A 20,785-nucleotide genomic window follows, 5' to 3' on the forward strand; every position below is an offset into this window, starting at 1 on the left:
AGGGCCCAACTGGCACATGGAAAGCCCAAAGATTTAAGTCTCTCAGACATAAAGCCTATTAGCTTTAGTACCAACTAGGTTCAAATAGAAGGGGCAGAAGAGCCATGTGTAGGGAAACCACAAATGAGTCTGACTCTGTCACACTGGGGAGCATAAATTCCAAAGTAAGACCCACTGGCAGGATGCCAAACTCCAGAGCTGTCAGCCTTGTCTATAGTGTCTGGATATTTACTGTGGCAGTTCAGTGAGATCCTGCTGAGATATGCATAAGTATAATCTCTGGAATGATCTCCCGACTCACTTTCAAGTCTTTTAGCATATAAACTCATTTGTCTTTACCCTTTCCCCCTTTTGGTCAAGGTTTTTTTCTAGTTGCATTACTAGTTGGTGCTTAGTAGTAATCCTTCGGTGCCAGGGAGGCTCATCCCCAGGATTCATGTCCCATGTTGGGGTAGTAATGCACTTTTTTTCTCTCTCTCCCCTTCCTCCCTTCCCCGTTGTCTGCTGTCTGTGTTCATTGACTGTGTGTTCTTCTGTGTCCGCTGCATTCTTGTCAGCGGCACTGGGAATCTGTGTCTCTTTTTGTTGCGTCATTTTGCTGCATTAGCTCTCTGTGTGTGTGGTGTCACTCCTGGGCAGGCTGTGCTGCTTTTGTGCGGGGTGGCTCTCTTTGAAGGGTACATCCCTTGTGCCTGGGGCCCCCCTACATGGGGGATACCCCTGCATGGCACGGCACTCCTAACGCGCATCAGCACTGCACATGAGCAGCTCACCACATGGGTCAGGAGGCCCTGGATTTGAACCCTGGACCTCCCATGTGGTAGGCATATGTTCTATCTGTTGAACCAAATCCACTTCCCAATAATGCACTTTTAAAATAACAAAATTTGCACACACAAAAAAAAATTTTTGTTTTAAAGTAAAATCATAATTATTTGTGGAAACAAAATTGGGGGAGCCAGTTCCCTAGCATTTGTTTGTCTTGAATACGTAGGTCAGGGGCTGGTTTCAGCAGATAAGGGAGCCTTGTACATCTTTGGTTTAAATTAAGCTGGCTTTCTGGATGTATTTACTTTCTGTGTTTCAGATAATACCTTTTTATATTTCAAATGCAACAAATTACTTTGGTCGGATAATTGATAAACATGTGGATCTTTATGCAACTCTTAATGCTGAAATTAATGAGTATTTTAAGGATTCCAATAATAAAATGACTGTTGAAAAGGTGGAGAAATTTGGATTATATGGCTTAGCAGAAAAAAACCTTTTTCACAGGTAAAAGTCTATTTATTTCATCCATCTCTGAAAGTTGTAATCGTAAGTGGTGTTGAATCCCTGTGTTTCACCTCTGTCCAGTTGATGGCATGGGCACGCCCTGAGCCTGGCCACCCTCCTGGAGGTGTGCTGGATGCAGCTCTGCATGGGAGCCTCGACCCCTGGCTCTGAGCACAGGGCTCAGATGTGGGACCACAGACATTTAGGGAAGAGTCTGTGTGTGCAACGTGCCTTCCATATTTATCTCATTTTATTTTTATATAATTCCTGTAAAATGGGCATCATATACATTTTACAGATAAGCAGACTGAGCCCTGGAGAGGTGTTGTGTGTTTTCTGATATATGACATAGTCAGTGTTCACACCTGGACAGTTTGACCCACTTGGCTATTTGCAGCTGCTTCCCTCAAGCAGCCCTACCTGACTCCTCTTGGTGAGCGCCTCCATTCATAAAATTGGAAAATTTAATTTGCTTTGTCAGTTTTTCCTGGGGCCTCTGGAAAAGGGGTTTCCTATTTTCAAAAGCATTACACATTTGTTATACTCTTTACACTTGAATTAAATAATCTACTACAAAATATACTTTTGAAGGCCTTGGTTATTTTACTTCAGGTGGAGAGTATAACTGTGCAGTTTGAGGCTTTTTGTACGTTTGATGTTTAATGAGTAAGTTGCAGCAAAGATGATTTTCCTCCTGGTGTGTCTGTGTTTTCCAGGGTTCAGGTATTGGAAATGAGCCAAAAAGAAGACCTGTGGGCCCTGGACAATGCCCTTGTAAAGTTCATAGATGAAGGCCGTATCGGACTTTTCCCAAAAGACCAACTGCTGCATCTCCCAGAAAGTTTCCACACTCTCCCCCCGCAAGCTGTGGAGTTTATTGTTTGCAAAGTGAAACCTGCTGACAATGAAATAGAATGGAATCCGAAGGTGAATTATTTTGTTTTTTCATGTTTTGTTGACTTTTAGATATATTTAACTCAGAATATACACAGAATTGAGGATTATTTGAATTTAGAGTGTTGGGTTTGGGCAAAGTACTCACCTACCAATGAGTTTTATGCTCCTGGGCAGTTAAAACTGTGATCTGTTTTGATTCCTGCTAAAGCAAGAGCTCACTAACAGCCACCATTCAGAGCCTGGCTTGCGTGTACTTGACACAGTTGCCATTGTTGTTATTTGCACTCACAGACTCAGAACTGGTACAAAGTGTGGTTCACTTAAGCATCTACAAAAGTGGGTAGCCTGGGTAAAGGGGGGCTTAGGTGACAGGCACACTGTGGAGAGACTGGGCAACTCTGTTGGTGTTGGGAGTTCAGAGGAAGAAAGAGGGTTAGACACAGAGAAGCTTTCAGAGGCAAGGACGTTTCTGCTGCACCCTGCAGGGAACTGGGATGTCACCAGGTGGAACAGACAGGGCACTGAAGGCAAAGGAAACAGACTATGCCAAGACCTGGAGCCCTGCAGAGAGATCCTGGGTAGTTCCCAGGGTTGTCCAAGGTGGGAGTGGAGAGGCCTAGCCCTTGCTGGGCAGGGGCTCAGTGAATAGTCCCGTCCCATTCATCACCAGGCAGCGAGTTGTGGGTACAGTGATGTTTCTCTGTCTTCAAAGGAAGGTTCCAGTTTGTATAATTCAGTTAATAGAATGTGAAATAAACCATTGCAATTGGCAAAGTAAATCAGTTTGGATTCTAAACAAGGTTAAACATTATCCAGCAATAAACAGTAGTTCCCACAACACAGGATCCACGCACAACCTCCCTGTTGTGAGTTCGGTAGAAACAGCAGCCTTTTCTGCCAGGCATTAAGTACTCCATGAGCATCTGCTGTGTGCAGGCACCAGGCTGTGTTCAGTGGCATGACCATTAACAAGATGTTAGGAACCTTGTCCAAAGGAATGACTTGCTCCGAAAAATGGAAGGACCACATGTATCTGTTAAGGAGCAACGTTTGTCAAAACGGGGAAATGTTCTCCTGGGTGTGCTCTTTCACATCCATTTATAAAGTTTACAGAGGATGGAAACAGCTTGATGGTGACAGGCCAGCCTTTCCTTTCGTACTTTTTTGGAGTCCAAATGTGCATGAAGGAGCACTCAGACGGGCCTTGGACGTGGTGGCCCTTCTTGAGAGGAGAGCGCCACGTGCCCAGGAGAGAGAGTGGGGAGACCAGGGCGCCCCTGCCCCAGGGCCGCCGGCTGCAGGTGCTCCTCCCTGCGCTGCGCCTCCAAGCAGCCAGAACAGCTCTGACCACCCTCTCAGCTTTCAAAGGAAAAGTACACATCATGTCCATGGTGGGAAACGTGCAGGATGGGGAGTCCAAAGGCACACACCTTCCCCTGGTCTTGGCACTCACCTTTCTATGTCCATCCTTGCTAAGGGGGGATGGTGGTCTCTGGGGCCCGCCTTATAAAACAAAATGCTCTTTTTGCAAAACTGTAAAGCATATACAGAAAAAGATGTTTAGCTAACGCCTGAGATAAATGTGTGGTTTTTTTTCTTTCAGGTTACTAGGTACATTCATCATAAAATTATTGGAAAATTGCATGATGCGAAAGTGATACTGGCGTTGGGAAATACAGTTTGGATTGATCCAATGGTAAGTATGCAATTTTCTTAAAATGAAATCTGCGTTTGAATGGGCCCTAAAAGTATCCAAATTATCCTAAATACAATAGAACCTGTAGCTTGAATAACAGCTCACCTGATGCACATCTAGGGCTTTACTGTAGGGAGAAAGATGTTTTTTGTTTTTGTTTTTCATGTTATTTGGGTCACAAGTTTTATTGTGGGTTTAGTTGTTTTTTTTAAGGAAATAGTTTACATTATAATTCAGCTTACACATGCATTTATGTGTGTAAAACATATATACTTCTACAACTGAAACTGACCATAAAATTATCCTTTCTACACGTGACATTTGCTGGTATTTATTTATTTTTATTTTTATTTTTTTAATTTTTATTTTATTTATTTCCCCTCCCTGTTGCAGCTTGCTTGCTGTCTGTTCTCTATGTCCATTTGCTGCAGGCTCTTCTGTGTTCTCGTTTGTCTCCCTTCTTTTTGTTGCGTCACCTTGCTTAGTCAGCTCTCCACGGCATGCAGTTGAGCCTGCCTTTACAAGGAGGCCCCGGGACGCGAACTGAGGGCCTCCCTATGGTTGATGGGAGCTTATCTGATTCAACCACAGCTGCTTCCCCATTTGCTGGTATTTACTGTTGTGTTCTCTCTTGCTTTTTCAAGTGGCCCTCCTGTCCATTGTCTGTGCCATATGAGCAGCCCTGGGCAGTGGCAGCCACCACAGCAATGCAGAACCCCCATTTTTCTCACTTCTGCAGCTCTTACAGCCCTGGGCTGCTATCAGTAATGCCAAGGAGTCTGGTCCTTGGGCATTCAAAGATAGGTTTTGTTATAGTCACATCTCCACCATGTTCATTCCACAAATATTTGTTGAGCACCTACTGTATGCTAAGATCTAAGCTTGGCACTTGGTTCCAACAGAGAACAAAACGGAACGAGACTCCTGTGGCACTGCCGTGGGTGGGAGTGAATGGCCTGCATTTTACTAACAGGCCACGCTGCTTTCCCCACTTGTGCTGCCACCATCCTCTCTCTGCTTGTACCCCAAGAGCTCTAATTTTCAGGTCAAAGTTTTGCTGTGTTAGACTTAAGACTTAATTATTATGATTATTTAAAAGATTTAATGGAAATCAACTCTCAAAAATTGTTTTGCCAAAAGATATTTTTATAGGGTTGGAAAAGCTTTAACACTTAACAAGGGGAGTTTGGGTAGAAGACGTATGAGTATGAGGAGAAAATGTGCAGGTAAAATGAAGTGCTTTGGGGTTCTCGGCTGATGAGGTGTAGTAGTCCCCTTTATAGGAGGGAAAATGGAAACTTTATTAAGCTGAGATTTCTCCAACGTTATAACTAAGAGAATGAAGGGAAAAAAAGAAAGAAAGGAAAAAAAACCCACATGGCTAATATTCTTCCACAGCTCCAAAGTGTATAAAATGTCACACTGCCATGCTGGGAAGCAGACAGTCGTCCCTCACCCTGGCCACCTCCTCAAGGCCCTTCCTTGGGCTCGAGTTCATTTGGGAAGGTGACCCAGCCAGGGCCCATGTGCCCACCCCTCCCCTGCATGGAATAGCCCCTCAGTCCCACACCCACACTTCCTACCAACAGATTCACACTGCTGTAATTTTCACAGTCTACTTAATTTTGTATTAAATTGTATTGACCTAATTTCACATGAACATAGACTGTTAACAGATTTTCATGCTTGACTTAATTTTGCATAAATTGAAAGGGATGAGAATGTTTTGGTTGCAGAAAAGACAAGTGGAAGAAACTGTCCAGAACACATGCTTTAGGGCCTTGGCATAGGAGCTTTCTGGGCACATGGCGGGTCAGGCCTACACCCTGCCTCACAGTGTCCGCTCCTCAGGATCCTGAGCCAGAGGATCCAGCCCATCAAAAGAAATGTGAGGGAGCAGTAAAATCCACAGCAGCACCATAGCTTAACAGAGACCTCCTCCCCGAGAAAGCCAGGAAAGTCGAGCAGAAGTAGCCAGTGGTTCTAAGGGTTTTGTGTCTGCTTACAGCATTGCAGATTGAGACATTTATTCCAGGATTCAATCTTGGATCATATTTCTGGTGTGTGTGGCTGGGCTCTGGAAGATTCTGATCTAAACTCAGTTATGAAATAATGTGAGTGCTGCCAGTAGGAAGCTTTTGCACACCATAGTGTGTGCCAAACTGCATGAAACACATCAAAAGGGAGAAATCAAGAGGCCATATGAGAATGTTTATGATTCATTTAAAATTCAAAGTGTGATTCCTGCAAACATTATTGTATTTTTTCTTTGATTCAAGGTGCACATTACAAAACTTGCAAATTTGAAAACGTCTATCATTGATTATAACGTTCGAGCTGAAATTTTGTCAATGGGAATGGGCATCGATAACTCAGAACATATAGAACAACTGAAAATGTTATGCAAAAGAGCTAAGATGCCAAGTTTCGAAGAATGCATAAACCAAACCTTGTAAGTGCATATTCGCCTTCTTATGGAAGAGCTGTTGTGTGAAAATATAACCTGGAAGTATTGGGGACATTCTTTATGAAAGTAAAGAGAATAGTTCCATGAGTCCCCATGTCCCTTTACTCAGCTTCAATAACTATCAAGATATGGGGAATCTTATTTCATCCAAACCGTAACCCACAGGTTTTTGTTTTTCGAGAAGTATTATGAAATAAATCCCAAATATATTATTTCACCTGTATCTCTTTCAGAAAGGGATTTTTGTGAACTCTTTATTGACAAATGGCACATGCACAGAAAGCGCACACATTGTTAAGTGCAGCATTCAATGGGTTTTCTGGACTCAACCATGTCCCCAGCCCCAGATTGAGAAACAGCACGACCCAGAGGCCTCATGCTCTCTTCCTGTACCACCTTTCCCCAAGGGGGGAACCACTATCGTGATGTGGAAGAGCAGAGGCATCTTGCCTGCTCTGTGGGACTGGAATCACACAGTGTCCCTTTGGTGTCTGCCTCAGCCTTGTGTGTGAGATTCATCCATACTTTGCATGTAGCTGCATGTAGCTCATTGCTACATAAATTTCCATTGTATGAATATACCAATATTTATTTACTTGTTCTATTGTTGATGGTAGAAATTTCCAATTTTGGCTACCTTGAGCAGTGCTGCCTTGAATGTTCTCCTTTAATGTCTTTTGAAGCACTTATGTATACTTCTCTGATGGATTGGAATTGCCAAGTCATAATTAGAGCTACTGGCCAACAGTTTTCCAAAGTGGTTGTAGCAGTCTATACTTCTATGAGAAGTATGTGAGAGACTATGAAAGCCACTAGGAGAATGTGCAGGATGACAGGTACAAGGTATGTGGTCACCAAAAGACTTGTACCAAAAACTGCAATCAGAAAATTTTGGATACTAGTGGAACAGTGGGCAAATGTCCAAATAATATATGAAAAGGTGTTCAAACTTCTTAGCCATTAGGGAAATGCAAATTAAAACCACAACATGGTACCTACCAAAATGGGGAAAGGAGGGAAAGAAAATACCAAGTGTTGCCAAGGATGTGGAGCAAGAACATGACATTGCCACGATCACAACTCACAAATTGTTTCCTTTAAGGAAGATGATAACAAAAGGCTGGAATATTTCTTTAGTCTGAGTTTGTTTCAGATGGCCTAAATAGCAGACAAATACTTGTAATTGAAGTTGCCATTAAGTAAAATTGAAGTTTTAAATTCATTCTTTCATCTATTCGAAATACAGTGGCAAACAAAACAGATGAAAATCCATCCCTTCAAGGGGCTTACATTGTTTTAACGAATTTATTTATTCTTAAATGTAATAAAATACACATAACGTGAAAATCATTTAAGTGAACAGTTTTTTGACATTAATGCATTGACAATACTGTGTAACTTTAATGACCATTTCCAGACTATTTTTATCATTTTAAACCAAAACTCCTACTCATTTAGTAATAAATCCCTATTTCCCCCTCTTGCTACCCCTGATAACCTCTGTTCTGCTTTGTGTCGCTATGAATTTGCTTATTCTAAGTATTTTTATAAGAGAATCCAATATTTGTCCCTTTGTGTCTGGCTTATTACACTCCACACATCTTCAGGGTTCATCCATGCTGCCTGCACCAGCGCGTCACTTCTCTTCACTGTTGAATAGCACTGCATTGCATGGATAGACCACATTTTGTTTATCCATCTGTTGATGGACACCTGGGTTGTCATCTTTTGGCTATTGTGAATAATGCTGCTGTGAACATCAGTGTACAAATATCTCTTTAGTTTTCTGAGGAACTGCCAAACTGTCTTCCACAGTAGCTACACCACTACATTGCCACAAGCAATCAGTGAGTGTTCCTTTTACTCCACATCTTCTCCAACCCTTGTAGTTTTCCATTTTCTAAACATCCTAGCGGGTGTGAAGTGGTATCTTATAGTTTATTTTGTTGTTTTTTTTTGTTAGTTTTTTAGGATGCATCAGGGATTGATGGAACCTCGTATATGGGATGCAGGGGCTCAATCACTGAGCTACACCTACTCCCCTCATAGTTTTAATTTGCATTTCTCTAATGGCTAATGATGTTGAGCACCTTTTCATACACTTAATAGCCATTTAAAAATCTTTGGAGAATTGTCTATTCAGATCCGTGTTCCATTTTTTAATTGCGTGGTTTGTCTTTTTGTTGAGTTGTAAGAGGGCTGACATTTTACAGATGTTGGATAAATAGGTGAGAATTGCACAGTGGGTCAGTGGTGACGTGAGGTGGTGCAAATTGCAGCAAGAAAGAAGATGGGCTGGCGGAGGCTGTGGGGTGAGAGCTCAGCACAGACACAAAAGAAGGGAAATATGATGCATGTGGGTGTCTGAGAGTAGGTTCCTGCAAGCAAGGCAGGCGTGGCTGGTTAGTTCCAGGAACAGAAAGGAAACTACCGACTGTTGAGGAAAAGGAGGGAGAAGGGTAGGATTGGAGGTCCGGGGAGTCCTGGAGTGCATCTGCTCAGACCCTGTGGCATCGTAGGGTCTGTCTCTCCTCTGAGGAGGGAGGAACCGTGGCAAGGTTTTGCACAGAGGAATGGCTTGGTCAGAAGACCATCCTTGGCTGCTCTGTTATGAAGAGAGTGAAAGGAGGGCAGAGAGTGAAAGAGGGCGGGGAGAGAGGCTGTGGCAAGAATCCAGGCCAGGGTGGGCGTGGTTTGAGGAGGTGAGAAGTAGTAGGCTTTGGAATGTATTGAATTGTAATGAGAATGTGGTTTCTTGGAGCCTCAGCAAAGGACACTTGGTATTTCAAGCAAGGGTACTTGCAGACAGGAGCCCAAGGGAGTGTGTGTCAAGGTCCAAGTTCAGAACCAGGGTGGCTGACCTTTAGAGATGGGGAGCTGTGGGGCATAGGCCGCGAGGGAGCGCCAGCCTGCAGGAGGAAGACCGGGAGAGGGCACGTCCTGGGGACAAGCGAGGAAAACGAGCCACTGAGCAGGGCCTGGGGAGCTGTGCCCAGTGCTGCCAAGAGGCCAGATCCAAGGAGGACCAAGAACTGACCCTTGGATTTAGGGATGTGATCACTGGGGACCCTGAAAGATTCCTAAATTACAGAATTTTTAAAAAAACATGGCAGTTATTAAAATAGCTTGTGCTCTAAAGTGTTTTACTAAAATCCCTGTGGGATTAGGATACATGTCATTTTCTACACGTTTTCAGGAAACAAACATTCCTCCATATTCCTTACAAGATATTGTTTTAAGATTGAAGATGTCATTGCAGTTTAGTGGATTGAATCAAAGCGAGGATTGCTCACTTACGGGCAGCACAGTGTTCTTGGTCCCCAGTTCTGTGTAGAGGACTCAGTGTGGTCCCTGTGCGGTGCTTCCCTATGATGTGAGAGGGGCAGAGGCTGGGGGCGATTTCACAGCTGGAGCCCGCTTTTCATATCGTAGAAACCGGGGAGGGTTTTAAGAGGTGTGGGAGAGTGGGGCAAGACTATTTAAAGTTTTAGGGAAGCAACTCTTTGAGAAGCTGAAAGGAGGAAGCTTTGGGGGCAAATGAGAAAAAGAATAAATGGTGGAGTTTGGTGGAAAGGAGGTTTCCAAGGCTGGGTTGGCAGCCAGGCGGAGAAGATTTCAGCGGCCAAGTCGCAGCATTTGGATATGGGTCAATAGGCTGTGGACATTGGAAAATCTAAAATACAACCAAATAAACAGCATACCAGGATGAGAAAGCTTGCCCACGGTTAGTTGTATTGGGAGACTGGTAATAATCTGGATTCTTATAGCAGGTGGGAGAAGAGGACAGAGTCTGGGGTCTTAAGAGAGCTAGAAGCCATGGGACTGAGCAAGTGACAGTTGGAGGGTAGAGTAAATTCTGAGCCTTAGTGACTGAGAAGACCAGCACCGTTACAGGACTTTTCCCAGGGAGCAGCTGGCTTGGAGATGAGGAGATATTGGTTTGGTTTTGGACACATTACACCTCAGATTATCGAAACTGTAAGCCACCCAGGGCTCAGGAAAGCTGATGTAGAGGGCCCGGGGTTTTGGGATTTGAGTAGAGTGAACACTTGGTCCATGTGTGAAGAGGAACAGAAGCCAGTAGATGAGGACCTAGTGAAGGAAGTCGACTGGCGCTGCCTAGAGGTTGAAGGACGAGTCCCTGGGCAGTGGCTGAGGCATGGGACACTGCTCCCTGCCATTTGGGGAGGGACAGGCCACAGGCTCCATACGTGCTGATCAGAAGGCCCTTGGAGGCACACACACACCCCATGTCATGGATGTGTGTGGGAGCACGTGTGTATATGCATGTACATGTGTTTGTGTATATTTGCTCATTTAGACTTGATTTATTTCTGGGAGGATGCAAAAAATTAAATTCCCTCGTCATCTCTGAGGAAAGGAACTAAGTCAATGGGAACAGGGATGTGAGTGAGATTTTTCACTGTATAGACCCTTTCATATATTATAAACTGTTGACCTACCTGAATATGATTATCTGCTCAAAAGAAGCCAAAAGAATAATACAGTTAAAATTTTTTAAACAATGAGGCGGCAGCCTTCTGTACTGGTATGGAATAATCTCTAACCAGTTAGTACATATATAATAAAATAAGGGGAAGAACAGTGAATTTAGTAAGTTGTGACGTATTTAAACATGCGTGCACGTGTTGTAGAAAGACATAGAAGGCACTTTTTGCTTTTTTATGCAAAGAATGTTTCTAGGAGACCCAAACTGGTTAACGGGTGGTTCAGGTCTCTGGGACGATGAACCGATAGCCTCGGGCAGGAGAGGAGAGGAGAGGAAACTAGCTTTTACTTTCTGCCCTTTTATACTGTTTGAAGTGGGTGGCAGTACGTGGTATCTCAAAGTAAAATGAATTTGAAGGGAAATGTTGTTGGGCAAATGAGTTAAAAGGGTGTGTTTGATAATATTTATCAGTCATTGACTATGTGCTTGACGTGAGGGACAGGCAGAGGAGAGTCAACTTGCATCTGCCATGTGGGTCTCCCTGCACAGGAAAAGGCACTTCACTGTCAGTTCTGACCCGTCTTCTTTTTACCAAGAAGGGCCTTTAGAGAGCCAAGCTTTGCCCGAGTGTCTCCACCAGGCCTGGAGTTGTGGTTAACCTCCACCTCTTCCACCCAGGAAACCTCCAGCAGAAGACGCCCTTCACCTGCGGAGCCCAGGGCTAGAGGACAGGGCTCCAAAAGGAGGCGCTGATTCTGACGGGACCTCAGAAAACCAAAAGCATGGTTGGTACTTGTTATTTAAAAGATGGTTAACTTCAAATCATTGGTATTTTGAATTTTTTTCTCATGTTTGGACTTTGTACTGTTTACATGCATTACAGAGAAAGCACATGAGCTGATTTTGCCTGTGTTCCTACTTTTGACAGTTCAGCTTCCAGGAGTACATTTAATTTTAGTTTTACTTTATAACTTTTCTCCTTTTTCTTAATTGAAGTATGCCATACATCCAGTAAAATGCACAGATTTTAAGTGCATGACTCAGCAAGTTTTTTATGACTGTATCTGTTCATTAACCACACCCAGATTAAGCTACTAAATATTTCTAGAACCTGGAACCCTCCCTCATGCACCTTCCGTTTATACCCCTCCTCAGTAACCGCACCCTGACTTCTGTCACCATTAGTTGTGCTGAATTGGAAGCATATAGTATATACACTCTTGTATCTTGCTTTTTCAACATTATGTCTGTGAAATTTATCTGTGTTGTTGCAAATAGTGGTAATTCTTTTTTTTCCCTTTTCTTTTTTATTATGGTAGCAAATATACATAACATTTCCCATCTCGACCATTCCCAAGCACACAGCTGAGTGGAATTCATCAGAGTGTTGTGTCACCACCCATAATCCATTACCAGAACATTCCCACCATCCCAAAAGCAGAAACCCTGCACCCATTGTGCATTAACTCCCAATTCCCGCCATCCCCAAGCCCCTGGTAACATGTGCTCTCCTTTCTGTGGCTATGAATTTGCTTTTTCTAGGTATTTCATATAAGTGGAATCATACAGTATTTGTCTTTTGCGTCTGGCTCATTTCACTCAACACGATGGGTTCATTCATGTTGTCACATCAAGACTTCACTCCTTTTTATGGCTGAATAATATTCCATTGTATGTATATGCCACATTTTTTTATCCATTCATCTAATGATGGACACTTGGGTTGCTTCCATGTTTTGGCAATTGTGAATAATGCTACTATGAACATTGGTGTGCACATATCAAGTCCCTGCTTTCAGTTCCGTTGGGCATATACTTAGAAGTCATATGCCAAGTCATATGGTAGTTTGTGTCTCACTTTCTGAGGAACTGCCAAACTGTTTTCCACAGTGGCTGCACTATTTTACCTTCATACCAATATGTATAAGGGTCCTGTTTTTCTGCATCCTCACCAGCACTTCTTGTTTTCCATTTTGCTAATAATAGCTACCTTAGTGAGAGTGAGGTAGTAGTGCCTCATTGTGGTTTTGATTTACTTTCCCTAATGATGACTGATGTTGAACATCTTTTCATGTGCCTATTAGGCATTTGTGTATCTTATTTGGAGAAATGTCTATCACCTCCTTTCCTGTTTTTTACGTGGGTTGTTGGTCTTCTTGTTGTACTATAGGAGTCTTTTACATATATATATATATATATATATATTTTAAGATTTATTTTATTTATTCCCCTCCCCCCATTGTTTTGCACTCGCTGTCTGCTCTCTGTTCATCATCTTTTTAGGAGGCACCAGGAACTAAACCCGGGACCTCCCATGTGGGAGGGAGGCACCCAATCACTTGAACCACGTCTGCTCCCTACTTGTTGTGTCTCTCATTGTGCTTCCTCACTGTGTCTCTTCATTGCATCATCTTGCTGTGTCATCTTGTTTCATCAGCTCACCGTGCCAGCCCATAGTGTCAGCTTACTGTCTTGCTCATCTTCTTTAAGAGGCATCGGGAACCAAACCCAAGACTTCCCATTTGGGAGGTGGACACCCTACTGCTTGAATCACATCCACTTCCCTCTTTATATATTCTTGATACTAAACACTTATTAGATATATGGTTTCCAAATAGTTTCTCCCATTCTGTAAGTTGTCCTTTGATGAACAGAATTTTTATTTTGATCAAGTCTAATTTCTTCATTTGCTTCTTTTGCTCGTGCTTTTGGTGTAAAGTCAAAGAATCCATTGCCTAATACAAGGTCCCGAAGATATGTCACTGTGTTCTCTTGTAAGTTTTATAGTTTTAGCTCTGATATTTTAGGTCTTTGGTCCATTGTGAGTTAATTTTTTGTATATGGTGTGAGGTGGGGCTCCACTTTCATTCCTTTGCATATGGCTATCCCACACTCCCAGCACCACTAAGTGGACTTGGCAGCCTTGCCAAAAATTAACTGGCCATAGATGCGTAGGTTAATTTCTGAACTCCCAATTTTATCCTATTGTTCTCTGTGTCTGTCCTTGTACCAGCATGTGCTGTTTTCATTATTGTAGCTTTGTAGTAAAGGACTTTGTTCTTTTTCAAGATGGTTTTGCCTATTCAGGCCCCTTTACTCTTCTATGAGAATTTTTTGTTAAAAGAAATTGTGAGATTATCAAGCATTCATGCATAAAATACAGGATTCTCATGCACCACCCTACCATCAATACCTTGCACTGATATGAAACATCCCTTATTTACCTTAGATATATTCTTTTCTATATACCTCCCTATTATTACCACCCCTTCCATATGAATTTGAGGATTAGCTTTTCCATTTCTACAAAGAAGGCTTTTGAAGTTATATTTGAAAGCATACAGCTGATGAATAAAACTATTAAGGAAGATAGTTTTATTCATCAGCATTGAATCTATAGATCACTTTAGGTCGTATTGACATTTCAGTAGACTTCCAGTCCATAAGCAGAGAATATCTCTCCATTTATTTAGGTTGTCTTTAATTTCTTTCAGCAATGATTAGTAGTTTTCTGTGCATAAGTCCTTTATATCTTTAGTTAGACTTATTCCCAGATATTTGATTATTTACAATAGTTTGCTATTGTAAATGGAATTGTTTTCTTTATTTCTTTTTGGATTGTTCCTTGCTGGTGTATAGGAACACAATTTGTGTATATTGTTCTTGTATCCCACCACTTTGTTAAATTCATTTATTAGATCTAGTAGCTTTCTTGTGGAATGTTTGGGATTTTCTATATATAGGATTGTATCATTTACAAATAGGGTGTTTTTGTTTGCTAGCCTGCTGAAAACAGATATCATAAAATGGGTTGGCTTTAAACAGTGGGAATTTATTAGTTTTACAAGCTTACCATTTTGAGGCTGAGAAAAATCAAAGCATTATCAAAGTGATGCTTTCTTCCCAAAGACCAATCTGCTGGCAATCTTTGACTCCTCTGTCACATGACAAGGCATATGGCAGCATCAGCTGGCCTCTCCTTTCTCTTCCTGGTTTTGTTGCTTTTAGCTTCTTGCTTCCATGGCCTTCTCTCTGTACTTATCCCGTTTATAAAGGACTCCAGTAAGAGGATTAAGACCCATCCTGAATGAGGTTGGGCCACATCTTAAGTGAAGTAACCTCATCAAAAGATACTATTTAAAATGGGCCCACATCCACAGGAATGGTTTAATTTTAAGAACATGTTTTCCTGGGTACATACCGCTTCAAACCACGACCTGAGGATAGGTTTACTTCCTCCTTTCCAATTTGGGTGCCTTTTATTTCTTTTTCTTGCCTAATTGCTCTAGCTATAATTTCCAGTTCAATGTTGAATAGTGGTGGTGAAAGTGAGCATCCTTGTCTTGCTCTTGATTTTAGGGGCAAAGCTTTCAGTCTCTCATCATTGAGTATGATGTTAGCTGTAGATTTTCATATATGCCCTTTATCATGTTGAAGTGGTAGTTCTTTTTTATTGCTGACTTATATAAAAAATGTGATTAATATATTATAATTTGTGTAATTTCCTAGTGATAGACCATTGAATAATTTCCAGTTTTTAGCTATTGTTATTATACCTGCTATGAACATTTTTGTCTAAGGCTTGGATGGAAACTTCACATGTTTTAGTTTGAGAAGTGTAAATTGCATTGTTTGAAAAAGTTATGTTCAACATATTCTTACATGAGTGATTTCTCAGCTAAAAGGTGCACAAAGTTAAAAAAATTGTATGTTCACACATTATAGAGTTAAATAGCAATAATAACCTATAGGAAAACTTGACTTTGCTTTTGTACAGAAGCTTTCTCTGAGAAAACTGGAGACTCTTCCATTAACAAAACAACACAGCCGTATCTGAAAAGGTATGTCTGTCCATGATTTGAGTCTATTTTCCTTGGTCAGTGAATAAATACTGATAGAGTGTGTAAGTCTTTTTCTTTTCTCCTAGCTTTCACCCACAAATAAAGTGGTTCCAAAAAGACGATGTGATCATCTTAAAAATAAGAATAAGAAATGTAAAAGATTACAAATGTAAATATTTTAGAGACCGAGTCATTTTCAGGTAGGTTTATATATATTTTATAAAGTTAAATAGAAATAATTTCTAACATTTTAAAAGACTGACTTCATTTCTTTGAAAACCTAGTGCCTGGGTGGGAGACAAATTTTACTTGGCTGATATGGAGCTGCAGGCCAACATAATAAAAGATGACTGCAAATGCATAATTAAAAATGAGGAACCTATAATCACCCTTGCAAAAGAGAGAAGGGAATCTTGGTGTAGCTTACTCAAGCAGAGGGTGAGTTGAAATGAACCAGTGGCTGGTCTTAGCACCCTTGGTGTGTTTTATTCCCTCACTGAATATGAAATGTTATGTTGAACAGAATCCTAACGTGGCTTTTGATTTTGATCACTGGGAAGAACGGGAGGAGGAGAGCCACTTTTCCAAGGGTAAGATGCCACCCACCCACTCCTGGGGATGGGGGTGGCTGTAGGGAGTGAACATCATAACTGACTCACCAAATTTTAAAAATGCAGCCTTGGTGGAAATGGGGTGTTAATACAAAGCTCTTAGGAATTAGTTTTCTTCTTCTGGTTGACCTAGATGGTAAATGTTTAAGTACATATCAACTTCTTGTAACATTCTTACAGATATTTTTCCTAGGAGAACAATTATTTATGGACAGACACATTTCACCTGTTCATTTCTTGCCTAAAATAGTGAAGATATAAAATAAGTGGCAAAATAGCACTCAATCCCAAGGATCTTTTTCTACATTGATCAAAATAATGGGGGGAAATTTTGTTAATTAGTTCTATAATAGCATATACTTAACATTATCTAACTTTTTTAGTTGTTAATTCCAAAAACCGATCCTGCACAGTGGCAGAGGTGGTTGAAAATAGTGACATAACTTCAGATTCAGAGGATGATGAAAGTGAGAGTGAATGAGAATATGAATTATCCCCCAGGAGTGGCCAGAAGACTTTGAACAACAAAAAATGAACATTGCTACGTGACTGAAAGTTAAGACAACAAGCAGTTGTAACTAAACCCTTTTCACTTCCAGGACAGATTATTAGTGTCATTTTGTGGCACTTGAAATGGTAATGGTGAGGAGTTCTTAGTAATTTTTAAAATGGGCTGATGATGGGGGGCGGGTGTAGCTCAGTGGTTGCGTACCTACTTCCCACATATGAGGTCCCAGTACCTCCTAAAAATATGGGGGGTTGCTGATAAGACTGTCAAAGAGGATGGAAGCAGGGTCTGGAGTTAGAGTGACAAAGAGCAAACCTCTGAGTAATGAATTGTACTATTTGGAGTCAGCCCATTAGTTTTTTCGTTTAGACCTACATTTGGTACATTCCTTAAAACCTTGTCTTATGCTTATAAATGGAGGCTTTCATTGAACAAATTCATACTTGGCACTCTTACCACAGACCCTTTTCACCACGAGTTAGTTGGGATTAGGCATAACCTTCTAGGTGTACTAACATTTTCAGCGTTCTTAAAATATTGATAGCTACTGTGAGTCAGTTTGCTTCTTGGGAAGAGATAGTCCAAGGGTAAAAATGGGTTGGCTCAGCAATCCCAGCAAGACCCAGCGCCTTCTGTGGGTCAAGCTGCTGCTCCTAAATAGTCCCCTGGACCTACAGAGTCCTGGGCAGACAGGAAAAAGTTTCTTTTTAGTGAAAACTTAAAAGGACTTGGGGGTGCTTGAGGGTAACCCTCTGAACACCTGGATGTGATGGGCCCTGGAAACATTCATATCCCATCCTGTGGCCCCCATGATCACCATCACCGTTATATGGGAAGACTTTGAATAGTCATTTCCATGTCAATGTAAGAATGTCCTGAAGCTGGCTTTCAGGGTTAGGGTTTCTTTGTTAATTGAAAAGGTTAAAAAGGTTAGTTATTAAGAAACTTAAAACCCGAATCATTTCTTCAGGATGAGTTTTGCAGCTTAGCCTAGAAGTAGAAAGGAACATTTATAGAACATGACTGTTGAGTAATTGCCCCTAAATTTTATTCTGGAACTTTACAGCAGAAAATACAGATGTCCAAGTAGATGTGTGCCCCAGATGCCAGCCACTGCTTGAATGAGAGGTTAACCCTGTCGTCAGGCTGTTCTGTGAGCAGGTTTGGGTCACACTTTGGGCCTCAGTTTCCTCATCTGTAAAAATGAGCCATCCAGCTCATTGCATGACCTCACCCTGCCCCAGGGGGTGCCCGTGGGGTTTGCTGGGTCAGGGCATTTCCCAGGGAGGGATGGTCAGATCACTGCCCCCAGGAAAGGATGTGGTGTCCAGCCTGGACAACCTCCAGGAGTGCGTTCCTGCCCCTGCTGGGACTCCTGGGGGTGGGCCTATCACGTGTGGTGGTCATTTTCCTTTTTCTTGACTAAATTGGGCAGGCTCTTCGGGAATTAGAAAGTTCTGGTGTCTCTGCTGGTAGAGGTTTTGCCTCTGTGGAGCTCCTTTCATGTCCTATCAGGTGTCAGTTTCTGTGGATACAGTTTGCGTTCTATTGATGAAGATCTTTGGGGGGGTGAGCAGGCCTGCCTGTGAGCGTCATCTACCTGCTGTCATATGTTGTACTCATGGTGCTTAGTCTCTTCTGTAAAACACAGCAATGTATGTTCCCAGTGCACAGATGGTATGTCCTGCTCTCAAAGAAGAAAATGCTGATTCTCTTGTGTATTTCACAAACAGCTAAATGAAAACGTTGGGGGGGAGTGCCTTACATGTTTAAATTGTGATTGCTTTTTTCAGACACTAAAATTTACTAATATTTAAAGTTCTGACAGTTTTTGTAGGACATAGGACACTGCCTTGTGAAATGTAAATAGTAAACTGATTTTTTTGTTCTGCTATTAATATGTATTGATTTCACATTTTGGGTAAATTTCTGAAATGTAGAATAAAAATACTTTTTTTCTGATTCTGGAATTGATTAATACTTAGTCAATTATAGTGTGAATGTTTTTTTGTATAATCAATAAAATTTCAGTGTATTCACAGAAATGTTTTAACTTTCTTCAAATGCATACACATCCTACTCTGTTGCAATCATAGTGTGAAATTACTTTGCATTCTGCTGTATTTGTTCAACATTATCTTATAAACTGTGCTGTTTTACAGCTTTTCTAATTATCTTTTTATTAACTTTTGACTTTCTTGCATTTAAAGCTACCTTTATTTATTTGTTTATTTATTTTAGAGGGTACTGGGGATTGAACCTGGGACCTCCTACAGGTGAAGCAGGAGCTCAGCCACTGAGCTGCACCCGCTCTGCTTTTGGCATTTTTAGAACTCTATTTTCTTTGAGTACCAAATACAAAATAGAATATTATTCACCACACTTTCTTATTTGACCAGTTTGCCAGTGCAGGCTGTTGGGGTGTCCATGGAGCTGACCCCTAACCAAGGGGATCCTCGTGAACACACAGGCTGTAAATGGTTCTGGGTGTCAGCGTTGCGTGGGGTCCTCTTCATTTGGACTGGGATAAACTGGCCACATCTGTTGCTGGATTAAAATACAGGGTGGCATTACTTTTGAGGGGGAGGGGAGGTAGGTAGCAAAAATATTTGTACTTTAATATTTTAAAATAATCTATTTCAACCGAAGCAAAGCATCACCAATTTTATACATTAAAAAAATACCTTGTCATTCAATTTAAGAAACACCTTTTATTTAAGGCACTGTGATATACCCTTTGTTAAATAGATGCCACCGTAATGGTGGGAGTTTTTATTCAACCCTTCCCTAGCCATCATCAGCCCTCTGTAAGGTAACCATAGCCATCTTCGTCTGCTAACCTTAGCAAAACACCTGTCACTTCTCCTATCATAATGCTTACCCAGAGAGTTAAGGATATCCAAAAATAAAGACATAAACATATGAATACATGTTTTCTTAAGAAAAAACATCAGGACAGAATAACCACGAACATTGCTTACAAAAATCAATTCATCCCAGCTTTGACTTGACTACAAGATACGGAACTTGTTACTTGGGCTCTTCCTCTGGTGGGACGACTTCCATTAGCATCTGAAGGTACATGGTGACAGGATCTAGAACAAATGGAGTCAGAAAATATGTGAAAACCTTTGCCTTGATTGTCCGTGCTGTCAGTGAGCTATAATATTTTCATTACTCTCCGTTGTTGAGGAAAATGAAATGGCCGTGGTCATTGGGTGTTGCCAGGAGGGACCTCTTTCCAAGAAAGAATTTTCCAGAGGACAAAAAACACTTGACCTGCAGGGGCCTTCTGAGAAAATGGAACACTGGAATGCCTCCTACAGAACTCCAGGTAAAGCAACTCCTGGTCATAAACCAGTTTCAGTCCAATGGCAACAGCTTATCAGGATGGACAAACCTCCCTACCAATCAATGTATATCTGCCCCCCACTTTGTCGGACCCCGCTGTGTAAGGTGGAAACTAACCATTAGCTAATTGGAACATTTCCTCACCTGCTTCTGCATTTGCCCTCTATCAGCATCCCCTTCCCCCTCGGTGGGGACCACTTTCCACTTTCAGTTCAGAAGCTGCCCAATTCATTAATCGCAAACTGCAAATAAACTCCCATAAATATAGAATGTTTCATTGTAGGTGCTGATGGGGGGTGGTAGTGAGATGTGTCACCTTTTAGAGCCTGTGGCACGGCACAATGGGGCTCAGAGCCAGAGCCCTCCTAATGGCTGGAGATCTGTCCAAAGAAAATGGTGCTTTCCTACTTCTTAGAGTGATTGGTTCTTTGGAGATAATTTTTTTCCCTTCCAATAACTAGGAACCTGCTAGTTAGGAGTTTTATTTTATTGCTGCCCAAAATTGGTTCTTTAGGAAAAGCCTGAATGACTCATTTGTATGTATACATTTACTGCCTCCAGCCAACGATTGAGTCTTTAGTCTGAAGTCAATGACTGCATTTTGCCTAAAATGCAGATTTTTTCCCCACCTCCTTAATATCCCACCTTCCTGTAGTTGTTGTTGTTCCTTTTTTTTTTTTTTAGGAGGT

At 41.6% G+C, this 20,785-nt stretch overlaps 2 protein-coding genes across 3 annotated transcripts in view; one reads left to right on the top strand and one right to left on the bottom strand.

Moving 5' to 3' along the window:
* The window catches only part of TDRD12 (tudor domain containing 12), a 128,402-nt gene extending 109,612 nt beyond the window's left edge, over nt 1–18,790 (top strand). The window contains exons 24-33 of the mRNA XM_023583682.3: nt 1,088–1,275; nt 1,992–2,202; nt 3,776–3,868; nt 6,148–6,320; nt 11,464–11,570; nt 15,563–15,626; nt 15,713–15,826; nt 15,911–16,064; nt 16,150–16,216; nt 16,621–18,790. Coding sequence (XP_023439450.2) covers nt 1,088–1,275; nt 1,992–2,202; nt 3,776–3,868; nt 6,148–6,320; nt 11,464–11,570; nt 15,563–15,626; nt 15,713–15,826; nt 15,911–16,064; nt 16,150–16,216; nt 16,621–16,718 — 1,269 coding nt within the window. The 3' untranslated portion in view covers nt 16,719–18,790. The remainder of the gene's footprint in view (nt 1–1,087; nt 1,276–1,991; nt 2,203–3,775; nt 3,869–6,147; nt 6,321–11,463; nt 11,571–15,562; nt 15,627–15,712; nt 15,827–15,910; nt 16,065–16,149; nt 16,217–16,620) is intronic.
* Nucleotides 17,772–20,785, bottom strand: part of SLC7A9 (solute carrier family 7 member 9) — a 46,418-nt gene continuing 43,404 nt past the window's right edge. The window contains exons 13-14 of one of the 2 annotated variants that reach the window (XM_058280116.2): nt 19,727–19,840; nt 17,772–19,292 (exon numbers count right to left, since the gene is read on the bottom strand). In XM_058280116.2, coding sequence (XP_058136099.1) covers nt 19,776–19,840 — 65 coding nt within the window. In that variant the 3' untranslated portion in view covers nt 17,772–19,292; nt 19,727–19,775. Of the gene's footprint in view, nt 19,293–19,436; nt 19,841–20,785 lie in introns of those variants that run through there. The other variant, XM_058280115.2, reaches the window with a different exon arrangement.

Source organism: Dasypus novemcinctus, chromosome 18 (assembly GCF_030445035.2).
Source record: "Dasypus novemcinctus isolate mDasNov1 chromosome 18, mDasNov1.1.hap2, whole genome shotgun sequence".
Lineage (NCBI taxonomy): Eukaryota > Metazoa > Chordata > Mammalia > Cingulata > Dasypodidae > Dasypus > Dasypus novemcinctus.